Source organism: Bos indicus x Bos taurus, chromosome 7 (assembly GCF_003369695.1).
Source record: "Bos indicus x Bos taurus breed Angus x Brahman F1 hybrid chromosome 7, Bos_hybrid_MaternalHap_v2.0, whole genome shotgun sequence".
Taxonomy (NCBI): domain Eukaryota; kingdom Metazoa; phylum Chordata; class Mammalia; order Artiodactyla; family Bovidae; genus Bos; species Bos indicus x Bos taurus.
Genome location: NC_040082.1, coordinates 93,421,839 through 93,434,405, shown reverse-complemented (window position 1 = coordinate 93,434,405; position 12,567 = coordinate 93,421,839). Strand labels below are relative to the sequence as shown.

General features: G+C 56.3%; 2 protein-coding genes across 19 annotated transcripts in view; one reads left to right on the top strand and one right to left on the bottom strand.

Annotated features, from left to right (window-relative positions):
* The window catches only part of HNRNPM (heterogeneous nuclear ribonucleoprotein M), a 40,179-nt gene extending 38,451 nt beyond the window's left edge, over positions 1-1,728 (top strand). For 9 of the 18 annotated variants that reach the window (XM_027547519.1, XM_027547504.1, XM_027547505.1 and 6 more), the window contains one exon: positions 1,306-1,728. In XM_027547519.1, coding sequence (XP_027403320.1) covers positions 1,306-1,469 — 164 coding nt within the window. In that variant the 3' untranslated portion in view covers positions 1,470-1,728. Of the gene's footprint in view, positions 1-1,223 lie in introns of all 18 variants that reach the window. The other 9 variants (XM_027547508.1, XM_027547518.1, XM_027547515.1 and 6 more) reach the window with 3 other exon arrangements.
* A 1,168-nt stretch (positions 1,729-2,896) lies between these two features.
* On the bottom strand, positions 2,897-11,827 carry PRAM1 (PML-RARA regulated adaptor molecule 1). Its single transcript, XM_027547520.1, has 10 exons — positions 10,944-11,827; positions 7,097-8,597; positions 6,957-7,002; positions 6,809-6,876; positions 3,932-3,989; positions 3,716-3,827; positions 3,442-3,604; positions 3,318-3,351; positions 3,188-3,222; positions 2,897-3,069 (listed from the first exon to the last, which is right to left on the bottom strand). Exons 1-10 carry the CDS (start codon positions 10,944-10,946, stop codon positions 3,041-3,043), a joined length of 2,049 nt encoding a protein of 682 aa, XP_027403321.1. The 5' UTR covers positions 10,947-11,827; the 3' UTR covers positions 2,897-3,040.
* Positions 11,828-12,567: the final 740 nt, after the last annotated feature.

The following is a 12,567-nucleotide window of genomic DNA, read 5'->3' as shown; positions in this document are numbered from 1 at the left end:
CCTTTTCCGGTTTTTGAAAAGAGGTGGGCATTGTCCTCATTGTACAGAGTCAGGCAAAGTCACTTTGCCAAGATCACATGGCTTCTAAGTGACAAAGCTCAGTAAAATAAGTACATCTGAGACAAGGGTGCCTTCCACAACCGCACCATGGGTTTGTGTCTCAAAGAGCACTCACCCAGCAGGCACGGATGAGGATTCCCGGGCTCAGGGCAGGTGTTAGTTTGTGTGCAGTGTGGTTTCCTGGCAAACCGGGCAGCCACTCTGGATGGCTTGCTTTGTGGCCAAAAGGAAGTTCTGTTGTCTCTGGGTGAGGCACTGCCCCTCACCCCCACCACTTTTGTTCTTTGAACCATGGCAAGTTGGGAGCCCCAGCCTTAAGCCAGAGGCCTGGCTGACTCTGGATCAAGGCTTCCTCAGTGTTTTCTCATTTCCTTTTGCCGCAGTAACTCAGATTTCACCAATGTTGCAGCCTCTCCTGGTTCTTCTCTTGGGTCAGTTATTGAGCCATAGCCTGCCTTCTTGCCCTCTTGCCCTCTCTCCCTACTCCTTAGTTCACAGATTGTAGTAGAAAAGTCAAGTGGATCATGCCACTTCCCCTCCCAGGCCTGGAGGTGTCTGTCCCTCTCTTGGCAAGAGAAATCCAAAACTACAAGCCCTGTACCACTTAGTGTCTGCCCAAGCTGTTTTAGAACTTGCCTGTGAGAAGCCCTCCAGGGCTTGACCTTCTCTTAAGCAGAGTTCATGGCCCTAGTGCTGTGCAGGCCAGCCCCGCTACACTTGTGTTCTTGGCCCTGCGTTTCTGTAGCTCTTCCCTTGTATTGTTTTCCACAGTGCTTGACACATAACCAGGATGCTTAACCAGAGCTTGAAGGAATAACCTGCTTGTTAATGATTACAAAGCTTGTATTTGGACAGTACAGAAGTGTCCATGGTATTGGCGATGGCCTTGTAAACACAGAGGAGCAGTGTATTAAAAGTGAAGCCTCTGTAAAATTTGCCTATAAAGTTGGCTTCACACAGCGTATTTTTTTTAATAACTCTTGAGCATGAAGGTGTACTTTCAGGACTGCTTATCATGAGTCAGATTGTTGTCCCGTGGGCAGAAGAATGGCAGTGTGGTGGAGGGCCATGGTAGCCGGGTTCCAGCCGCTGTGTTCTGAGCATTCTTGCGTCAGGCGCAAGGGCCGCTCTCCCTTTTGACTCTGTCAACCGAAATCCAACAGGTGATCTGGACTGAGTGGAGCCCAGACTGAGCTCTGGGTTTGCCTGATGAGTTGTGGTCTCTTCTTCCCTCCCTGTGCCCAGGCCACGTGCTGTATGCTGACATCAAGATGGAGAATGGGAAGTCCAAGGGGTGCGGTGTGGTTAAGTTTGAGTCGCCAGAGGTGGCTGAGAGAGCCTGCCGGATGATGAATGGGATGAAGCTGAGTGGCCGAGAGATTGATGTTCGAATCGATAGAAATGCTTAAGCAGTTGCCTTTTTTAAACATCGATACCAGACCTCTGAATTTGTATTTTTTCTTGTTAACCATTTTAATTTGTTGGCTGGATGTATAAAGATGTTTAAAAAATTCAGTTGCTTTTTGGGGTAATTTGAATTACTTTTTTAATGACTGGGGTTCCATTTGACTGTTTGCATTGAGATTGCAATGTGCGCAATTTTTTTTGTAGTTGTGGCATCTTGTTGACATCGAATATGACTTTGATAATAAATACCAGTTCCTGAAAGCTGCTTGCTTCTGTGTGTGTGTTGTGGGGTAACCACCTGAGGTTGAGGAACCAAAGCCACTCAGTCTCCTTTCTGCCCTTGGAGCTGTGTGGACCCTTGAGGTGAGAGGCCACTGCCCTCAGCCTCTTGAGAAAAATCTCTTTATGGAAACCGAGTCCTGAGTGGGCCTGAGTCTCCAGTGCCAGTGGTGGTGTACTTGGCTGTCACAACCAGCCTGTCTCCCCAGTGCAGTGATTCTATGGGGCACAGATACTGCAAGGGGCCCACTTCCAGACTTTGTCCCAGTCTGCCCCAGCTGCTGAAAGGAGCATTTGTTTCTGTCAGTCCTGGAGGGTGGGTGGTCCTGTCAAGGTGCTGGCAGATCCAGGGCCTGGTGAGGGCCTTGTCCTAGTGCATGGATGACACTTTCTAGCTGTAACCTCACGTGGCAGGAGTCGTTGAGGGAACTTTCTCAGATATTTAGAACAATATTTTATTTGGCTGTGCCATGTGGCTTGTGGGTCTTCAGTTCTCCAAACAGGATGGGGACTGAACCCAGGCCCTTGGCCATGGAAGTGCATTGTCCTAACCACTGGACAACCAGGGAAGTCCCCAGACCTCTTTCATAGGGCACAGATCCCATCCACGAGGACTCTGCCTCTGGACCTCATGCTTTCTTGTGCCGTCACCTAGAGGGGTAGGTTTTCAATTTAGGAATTTGTTTTTGACAGCCAGAACACAAACTTCAGTCCATAGCAGCTTTTCTTTGCTAAAACAGACCAAGAAGAGTGTAGGTTTCTGAGCATGTTCTGCCCTGTCAGAGGTTTCGGCTGAACTTGATACTGTACTTGGTCAGAACTGGGTCACATTCTCTCCACAATGTGACTGACTTGGGCTATTGCCCGTGAGGAGCTGCAGCAGCTGCTTGTCGTGCTGGACGTGGAGGGCCCCCAAGTATCTCCCTCTGCTCGCTGACCGCAGCTGACCTGGTGCCATCAGAGGGTCCCTCAGCTCAGCTTCCAAGAGTGGCCCCCTCCCTTGCCACCTTCCCCTGCCCTCCTTTTTCCCTTCTGGCCTTTATCCTTGAGGGGTGAGGAGACCTGGACCTCACAGATTTCCCCCCAGTATTTGATCATGGCTCCACTGTGTGTGGTCATTAGCAGGGAAAGAAAAGACAAGACACAGGAGTCACTTTAAAAGAGGGACTTTATGTGGTCTGTGGACGTGGCCAGACAGGAGCCCAGGCAACCGCTGGGGTCCAGAGCTCCTGATTAGCAGGTGACTGGACTGGTGGGCTGTCCATTCATCCCCACACCTGCAGCCTTACTGTCCCTAGGGCAATGGTTGGCTGTCCAAAGGATCTGCCAAGAAAGGTGACTTTCAGTGACCCTTTCCCTGTGAGCAGGTAGCCAGCAGCCCCTGGAGGAGTAGCAGAGGACCTCGCCCCACCCGTCCCATCCACCCAGAGCATCTACATACCCCAGGCAGCGACGTCATCGTACACCTCCGTTTCCCTGGTGGAGAGCACAGTTGGGTCGGTCAGGGTCACCCTGCCCTATTGTCACACCCCCACCCCCACCCCCTGTCCCCAGTCAGCGCTGGCACTCACAAGGGCAGTAGAGCTGTTCTAGGCACATAGCCATCTGTGAAGAGAGCAGGGTGGGTGGGTGAGGTCTCCTCCCTCCTTGGGCGGCCTGCCTTCCCAGGCTGCCCTCCACTGGTGACTCACTCACACTTGCCCTTGGTGTCCCGGCACAGCATCTCCTCCTTGCTGGTGAACTCAATCACCTCCAGGATCTCCCCACGCCGGATCCCTAGGTGCTTGCCACCCCCACGGCGAGTCTTGGCATTGGGGTCGATCATCATCCTCGTCTGAACCACAATCTCTCCCTCAAACTGGGGAGGGGGACACAAGAGCTGCCGCTTGCCCTGCTGCCCTCAGAACCCCGTGTGGGGCGGTGGCCACCTGGGGCCGAGCCCAGCCCTCCCAGGACTCTTCATTCACACCTTGAACTTCTTCCGAAACTCCCGCTCAGCTTTCTCTGCCTTCCGGAGCTGCTTCAGGGACTTCAGGTCCGTGGGCGGCACCTGCGGTGGCTGGAGGGGCACCTTCTCCTTCCTGAGCACCCGCCCCCCCAAGGAATTAGGTGCTCATGCTTCTCAGGGACCCCCTTTTACTGTTCTCCCCAGCTCAGCCCAGCCCTGCCCACCTCCCTCTGGTACCTGAGCTCTGGGTTTTGAGGTGGCCTCCACGGGTACTGCTGAGCCGACAACGCTTCATCTGGGACAGTCAGAGTGCTGAGTTAGGGCAGGGCCATTGAGTGTGGGCCTCTGGCTCTGGTGGCCTGATGTTCCCTGGTCAGTTTTCAGGACTTGGGTCTCCTCCTCACCCTCAGCTGCCCAGGCCTCTCATAGTAGATTCCCTTCCATTTTCCTAACTCCTGCCACAGGCCAGGCACAGCAGAAACCGTTAACCATTTCTTTCAACTTTCTTTTCTTTAAGAAATGTATTTGGCTGCTCTCGGTCTTAGTTGCAGTATGTGGGATCTAATTGCCTGTCCAGGGACCGAACCCATGCCCCCTGCATTGGGAATGTGAAGTCTTAGCCGCTGAACCAACAGGGAAGTCCCTTCTTTCAACTTTCTTGATGGCTGTCATCCCAAGTTGCCTGCTGAGGAGGTAGCAAGGGCTGGAGAGGTAAGGCAGCCTGCCCAAGGCCACCAAGTCATTAAATGGTAGAGGCAGGGCTCCTCTGTCAGCTTTTGAGGCAGTTTCACCCTTCCCTCCTACAGCACGTAGGTTTTGGGAATTCTAATGAGGCATGGGTCAAAAAAGAAGGCCAAGAAAAGTGTTTCCTCAAAGCAAACAAAGCCTGCCTCTGAGAAGGGGCTGTGTCTGGCTGGGGTTCTTGCTTGGTCTGGCTGATGAGGAGACTGGACTGGAAGGAGTCACCCAGGTGGCAGCCCACTCACTACCTGGCAGATGACCAGCTTTTTAGGTGAGGGCACTGCAGGCCAAGGGTCTGCTTACAGTGAGAGCCTCATGAACACTGGGTGAGTGAAGGATCTAGAACCTGTAGCCCCCAGCTCTTTTTGCAGTCCTCTCTGAACGATTTGAAGTGCCGCCCTGGGCATACCAGACCACGCTGGGGTGGGGAGGGGGCTGCATATCTGCATGGTGCACTCTTCCCTCCCCAGACACTTTTTGCCTCCAGCCTCAGCCTGGTACTGAAGTGACAGTCACACCCAGAGGCCACCCGGGCTGGAGATTGTCACCCAGCTGGAAGCAGTACTGACTTCATCCCAGGGCTCCTATACACCTCCCGCAACCTAAGCACACACAGCCCTGGGTGCAGCCGAGCAGGGCAGACCCTGGCGCCCTATAGCCCCGGCACCCGGGGCAGTGAGATCCTGAGCAGGCTGCCCTCAGCTCCTGACCCTTGAGGAGCTCCCTGTCTGTGCAGCGAGCTGCCACTGCTCCGAGTGAGGCAGAGAGTGTGAGGGAGGCACCCAGAGTCCCTCAGGTCAGGGATAAATGAAAGGGGCAGAGCAGCCTTTGGGACAGTCTGCACTGCTGTGAGCACCCACCCCCACCCCTCGAGAGGGAGAGATCTGGGCAAGCGTGTGGTACTGGGTCAGAGTCTTGGAGAATGACCGGCACAGGATGGGGGACAGTGAGCTAAGCTGAGGATGTGTCTGGTCTACTTGGGGTTGGGGAAACAGAAAAGGGTGGGCTCATGCCTGCAGAGTTGCTGGAGGTGGTGCATTCAGAGGTCCACATCCCCCGGAGTGGCAGCCCCCTCCAGACCCGAGCCACAGAGCCTCACTAGAGCGGAAGCAAGAGGGGCCCTGTCAGGAAGCTCTGTGCTCACAGAGGTGTTGCAAGCAGCCCCTGGGGAAAGCAAGCCCAGGAGAAGTAGCAGGGCCCAGGAAGGAGTCAAGCCATAGAGGCAGCAGGTTTTGGGGGCTGGGCTGGTGAGGAGGGGCAGCAGCTGGGGACCCCTCGGGTACCTCTGACAAGAGGTTGCCTGGCAGGAGACCCTCCAGAGATAAGGGCAGGAAGCAGCCTGGGGGCAGAGGCTCCCATGTGCTGGCTGTGAGCTGGGGCAAGTCATGTCTCAAGCTTCCACTTGTGTAAAATGGGGGTGGGGGGGCACAGTGCACATCCATTAAGTGCTGGTGGGGAGATGGGGTGCATTTCTCATGTGAGGTCGGTGAATGCCTCTTCCCTGAGCTGGACCTGCCTGGCCTTCCTCATGCTCTCCAGGAGCGGAGGCATGGAAAACGAGACAAAAGGGGCCTTGGACACCCAGAGCACATGGATCTGGAGGGTCGGCCATATCCTGGCTCCAGCCCTCTCCTTCTTGAGTTCAGGCCCAAGCCCTTCCCCTCAGGCACCTCCAGTGCTGTGGATCTCCTGACACCTCTTCCTTACTCAGGGTCACCTCCACTTGACACCCAGGTGCAGGCTCAACATTTAAGCCTCATCCCTATCCTGAGTTTGCTTGCTATCATCCCTGGTGATACACCATTACATCCTTGCCGGTTTTGGGTTTTGTTTTTTTTTGGCCACGCTGCTTGCAGGATCTTATTCCTGGAACAGGGATGAAACCTGTGCCCCCTGTGTTGGGAGTTCAGGGTCTTAACCACTAGACCAGGGAAATGCCCCTCTATGGGATTCTTCCCCTGTTCTACATGTCTACGGCCACCACCCTGGGACACAACCCTTGGCTTGGCCGCACCGTGGTCAGGCTGCTGGCCTCTGGCTGTCCTTCCTGTTCCTCCACCAGGAGCTGCCATGACCTCTCTGACCCCTTTCTCTCTTTTTTTCTCCCCTAGCTATACTCCAGTGTTCTTGCCTGGAGAATCCCACGGATGGGGGAGCCTGGTGGGCTGCCGTCTATGGGGTCGCATAGAGTCGGACACGACTGAAGTGACTTAGCAGCAGCAGCAGCAGCAGCTCTGCTTTCAATCCCTCAGGCATATGGGTTGTCATGGGGCCTGGTACTAGCAACATGGACAGAATAGGCCCCTGTGATGACTGTTCCCCCTCCTCGGATGCTTCAGCAGACTGGTTTGGCTGAGTGTCCCGCTCTGTCACCTCTGCTCCTGGGGCCGGGTCCAGAGTGGTCTGTGGGCTCGACATCATCGTACACCTCGTCTGGGTCCCTGCAGGGATACCTGACGTGAGTGAGGGCCTGTTTCAGCCCCGTGACCCATGCCTGTGCTCCCTGACTCCCCATGCTCACTGTGGGATTAAGTAGAGGCCAGCAGAAGAGGAGGTCCTGGGCAGAGCTGCGGAGAGATGAGATGGGAGGTGGGGACGTGGGTAGGCCAGGGAGCATCGACCTGCCTGCCCCTGCTTTCTACCTGGGCCATCCACACCCACCTGTGTCTGCTGCTGCAGCTCTCCGGAAGCTCTGGATGTCCCTGGGGCCTGGGGGCAGTGGGGGCTTGGCTGGGGGAGGGCCCAGGCTGCTGGCCGGGGGTAGAGGCCTCCGCCGGGGCAGGTGACCAGGTCTGAGACCCAGCCTGGAGCCAGCACTCCGAGCGAGGGCTCCTGATCTCTGCTGCCGTGCCCCAAACCCTGGGCTGAGCGGGACCCGGGGGTTGGAGCCCGCTACGGCAGAGGGCAGCGAGCTCTCTGAAAAGGAGCCAGGGAGCAGGGGCTTTCTTGGGAGGTTCCTGGGAAGAGAACCGGGCTCCGGCTGGGAGAGCTTGCGGGGGGGCCCCCGACACTCGGGCTGCAGAAACTTTGAGGGGAACACGCTGAACTCGGGCTCCGAGGATGTCCTCGAGAGGCTGGTGGGCTCGGGCTGCGGGGGCTTCTTGGAGAGCACCTTGAACTCACACTGGCGTGGCTTCTTGGGAACCACACTGACCTCCGGCTCCGAGGATGTCCTGGTGAGGTCACCAAACTCAGGTGGCAGGGGCTTCTTGGGGAGGTCATTCAGCTGAGGCCGGGCGATCTTTCTGGGAAATGTACTGAAGTCGGGCTGTGAGGAGTGGGGGTGGGGCTCACCAGATTCGGGCTTTGAAAGGGGCACTGGAGGGACCTCACTGGACTCGGGCTGCAGCAGGGGCTTCTTAGGGAGGCCACTGACCTGAGGCTGTGGGGGCTTTCTGGGGAGCTCACAGAACTCAGGCTGCGGGGCCTTCTTGGGAAGAGTACTGAAGTTAGGTTCTGAGGAGTGGGGGTGGGGCTCACCGAATTCAGGCTTTAAGAGGGGCACTGGAGGGACCTCACTGGACTCGGGCTGCAGCAGGGGCTTCTTAGGGAGGCCACCAACCTGAGGCTGCAGGGGCTTTCTGGGGAGCTCACAGAACTCAGGCTGTGGGAGCTTCTTGGGAAGAGTACTGAAGTTAGGCTCTGAGGAGTGGGGATGGGGCTCACTGAATTCGGGCTTTAAGAGGGGCACTGGAGGGATCTCACTGGACTCGGGCTGCGGCAGGGGCTTCTTAGGGAGGCCACTGACTTGAGGCTGTGGGGGCTTTCTGGGGAGCCCACAGAACTCAGGCTGCGGGGGCTTCTTATGAGGAGTACTGAACTTGGGCTCCATGGGGGGCCTGGGGGTGTTGCTGAGCTCAGGCTGCTGCGGGGGCTTCTGAGAGGGGGCCTCAGGGACCTCGGGCTTTCTGGGGAGCGGCGTGGCCTCGGGCTGCAGGAACTTCTTGGAGAGTTCACTGAACTCAAGTTTGGGAGGCTTTTTGGGCAGGTCAGTGAACTCAGGCTGTGGGGGCTTCTTGGGGTGCTCGCCTAGCTCTGGCTGTGGGAACTTTTTGAGGAGTTTCTGGAACTCAGGCTTCGGGGGCTTTTTGGGGAGGTCACCAGTCTCCGGCTGAGAGGCCTGGAACTTTGCTTGAAGGCTCCGGAAGTCCTGATGACTCCCCTAGGGGACACAGGCAGGCAAGGGACTCATACACATGGGGGCCATGGAGAGACGGACGTGGGGACAAGCAGACCGACCACAGACACACACCCTTGTCGTCCTCCTCCCGGCCTTCTGCCGTTGACTCTCTTCTCTTGACCAGACTCCCATGTTTTTGTCTCCAGCCTCCCTGTGAGAGTGCCAGGCTCTCTTCCTGAACTACCACACACCCTCTGACCTCATCACTTAAGCCCGGAATGTGCACCCACCCTCACCCCACTCTGGACCCACGCTCCTGGGGTCCCCTGTGGCCTTCTGCTCCCATACCTGCCCCCACCCGAACTCTGTAGAGCATCCTCAAGCTCCTCCTCCCCTCCTGCATGTCCCTAGGCCTTTCTTTTCTTATTTCAAAATGTATCTGGAGGGACTTCCCTGGCAGTCAGGTGGCTAAGTCTCCTAGCTCCTGTTTGGGGAAGTAGATCCCACATGCCACAATGAAGAGTTTATGTGCCTCAACTGAAGATTCCGCGTGCCACCACTAAGAGCCGGTGCAGCCAAAAGCAAGAAATGTATATTAGTATATCTGGAACTGAACAACTTCGGACCACCTGCACCCCTGTCCTGGAATCCACCCAGGGGAGGCGGCCTCCCCCGCAACAGCATTACTGTAAGAGGCTCCTCCTTGTTTCTCCTGCCCCCGACGCCCCACACCCCCATTCCGGGTCAGTGCACCCTCAGCAGCCAGAGGAGGCCTGAGTCTGTCTGCACTGAATCTGGGTGTGCTCTGTCACTTCCCCACAGTAAAAGCTCCAGAGCTCACAAACCCCCTGAACGGCACGCCTGACCTCCCCCTGCTGCCGCCTCCCTGGCCTCCCTCTCCTGCTTGGCTCCTGCCGCCTGGCCTGCCTGGGCCACACTTCCCACTGCACGTTCTCTCCTCTTCCGGGTTTCTACTCCTTTATTCCATGTGGTAGAGGCCTTTTTTCCCAGAACACCCTGATTTAAAAAAAAAAAAAGGATCCCCCTAGGACTCTGATCCCCCCAACCTGCCTGATTTTTCTCTTAGTGCCTACCACTCTATATCATCCTATTTATTTTTACTTATTTTTTTTTTTTTACTACTTATTGGCATGCCACGTAGCATGTGCTACTATATATTCCTAGTTCCCCAAATAGGCATTGAACCAGTGCCCCTTGCATTGGAAGCAAGGAGTCGTAACCGCTACACTGCCACCCAGTACTGTTTTTTAAATGTCTTGACTATTTAGGGTTTGTGTGTGTGTGTGTCAACTCCCTCCCCCGCTGCCCCTGAACGTGACACGAGGGCAGCAGCGCCGCTGTCTTCCCAGTGCCTCGCACTCAGTAAGATGCTCAGTAACTATTTGTTGAAATAAAGAATCTACTAGGGACTTCCCTTGTGGCTCGGTGGTTGAGACTTTATGCTTCCAATGCAGGAGGTGCGTTGATCCCTGGTTGGGGAACTAAGATCCTACATGATGCCGTGTGGCACGGCAAAAAAAAAAAAAAAATCTATCTATCTATCTATATATATATACTGGACACTGAGACAAACAGCATATACTCTGCCACATCCAGTCTGATGTGGTGCACCAGTCCTGGCACATGAAGTCCATCCTGGATCCCGTCTCGACAGGACCTACACCCTCGGTCACAGACACAGGAGACACACAAGTAGGCCAGGGCTGCTCTGACTGACAAATGACCCCAGAAGTGGCCCTGCCACAGGCCCCTGGGCCTGGCTTCACCTGGGGTCTAGGAGATTGGGGAGGGGAAGGGTAGGACCTCACTCATCTGCCCTGTCTGAGCTTCACTCTCCCCTGACCCAGAGAACAAGGAAGGGTGGCAGTTCCTGCCTAGGGCCTGAGATACCTCTGAAAGCACCCCCCACCAGCTGGGCTGGGATAGGCTCCCAGGTGACCCAGGGGGCCGGAGAAGTCAGGTCAGCAGGTCAGGGCCTGGAGGACTGCTGGGGTGGGCGGGGTGGGAAGCAGGTATATGACCTACTTTGTCACCCACAGGAAGTCCCTGCCACTCACCCTGGCTGCCTGTTACCCGGTGGCTGTTCATGCTGACCTTGGGGGAGGGGAGTCACCCCAGCAGGCCCACCTGTTCCCCTTCTGGTCACAGCCTCAGCCCATCGCCGCCCCTCGGAGCCTGAGCTGTCCCAGAAGTGGATTCCGGCTGCTTCTTACCTCTGGGCATTTGTGGCGGTCTTTCTCATGTCCCCAACAGCTTTCCTGCCCTTCTGCCGCCCCACTTTTGGAATATGCCCCTCTGGTTTCCACCCATGGCATCCCTCACCTCCAGCCAGTGTGGGGCTCTCCCAGGCCCTGGAGACTCACTCACCATGGCTGCAGGAGGGCGATGGACCACAAGGCGAGTGGGACCCAGGCCAGGACCGCTGCCTTCAGGAAGTGACTGTGGCTTCTGCTCCACGGGGTGGGGTCTGCTGGCCAGGCGGGGAGGGGAGGGGAGGAAGGGGCAGAGGCGGGGACAGCCCCAGCCTGGTCTCAGATCCTGTCAGTGCTTCTTGAATTCCTGTCCTGCCCTGCAAGCTTTGGGCATCCTGTTAGCAGAATCCCTCCCAACAGTCACTCATTTCTAGATTCCGCTGCCCTCTCATTGCCACCCCAGTCCTGCCGTGTGCTGGCCTCCGAACTCCAGGGAGGACTTGTGCCAGTCCAGGAGGGCCTCCTGCCAACAGAGGCAGGCCAAGGCCACCTCCAGCCAGGGCCTCCGTGCGAGGGGAGGGGTAGTTCTCAGTAGGGAAGGGACATGGTAAGCTTCATGCTTACTCGGGAGTCGGAGTGAGCCGGGTGGGTGAGGCCCTCCTGCTGGCCCTTGTTGCCTCAAGATGCCTTCCTCATTTCAACACTTCCCTGCAGTCCCGATTTCCAGCTCTGAGCAGGACTCAGGACTTCCTGTTGCAGGGACAGCTGCTACACAGGCCGACAGCCCAGGTGGGGTGGCAGATTTGGTGATGGGCGGATGGGTGGGCAGTGTCCAGGTTCCCAGAGGACTAGGGAAGGAGGAAAATGGGGGTGGCTGGGAGACCAGCAAAGGGGGGGTAAAGGTGGGGCACAAGACCAGGACTGTCTGGAGGGAAACCCTGATGGCTTGGCTTGGTTCCCAAGAGGTCAGTGACCTTGGGGCTCATAGGAAAGGAGAAAACACCCAGTGGGGGAGAGCAGAGCCCTGATTCTCAGCTTGGCCACACCGTCGGGGTCCCTTGAAGAGTTCACAGAGGTGAACAGAAACTCCTGGAGATCCTTTTTTTTTTTTTTTTAATTTAAAACTTTTTGGCTACACTGGGTCTTTGCAGGCTTTCTCAAGTTGCAAAGAGCAGAGATACTCTAGTTGCAGCGTGCAGGCTTCTCTCATTGTGGTGACTTCGCTTGTTGTAGAGCACAGGATCTAGGGAGCTGGGGCGGGGCTTGAGTAGTTGCAGGGCCCAGGCTCTAGAGCACAGGTGCAGGGGCTTAGCTGCCCCTCAACATGAGGGATCCTCCTGGACCAGGGGTCAAACCCATGTCCCCTGCACTGGCAGGTAGATTCTTTACCACTGAGCCATCAGGGAAGTCTGTTCCTGGGGATTCTGACTTAATTGGTCTGGGTTGTGGCCTGAGCCTGGGGATTTCTTACATACCCTCAGGGTGATTCTAATGTGAAGCTGGGAAAGAACTTGGTCCACTAGTCACCCTGGCATCCCGATAAAGTGTGAGCTGTGCCTCAGGTCTGTCAGAGTCTGAAGCATCCCAGATGATGCCCATACTGTGATCCAAGGATCACACCTAGACTAGCAGGGATGTTTGAAGTTTCCAGAAGGCTACAGACAGCAGTTGGCAGTGACTCCGCCTGTGTGTCTGCTCTAAGAGCAGAGCTCGGGGATTCTGGGGCCCCTAGGGCCCTGCACAGACCAACATGCACTCTGGGTCACATTCCTGGTGTGGGTTCCCCTCCGAGTAGGAGG

What these genes read in the sequence shown, in the direction of transcription:
- PRAM1 (XM_027547520.1), bottom strand. An exon ending in AGCTGCAGCAGCAGACACAG is followed by an intron (nt 7,003 to 7,096) that starts GTGGGTGTGGAT and finishes ATCTCTCCGCAG; the next exon opens with CTCTGCCCAGGACCTCCTCT. An exon ending in CCGGGACACCAAGGGCAAGT is followed by an intron (nt 3,352 to 3,441) that starts GTGAGTGAGTCA and finishes CTCTCTTCACAG; the next exon opens with ATGGCTATGTGCCTAGAACA.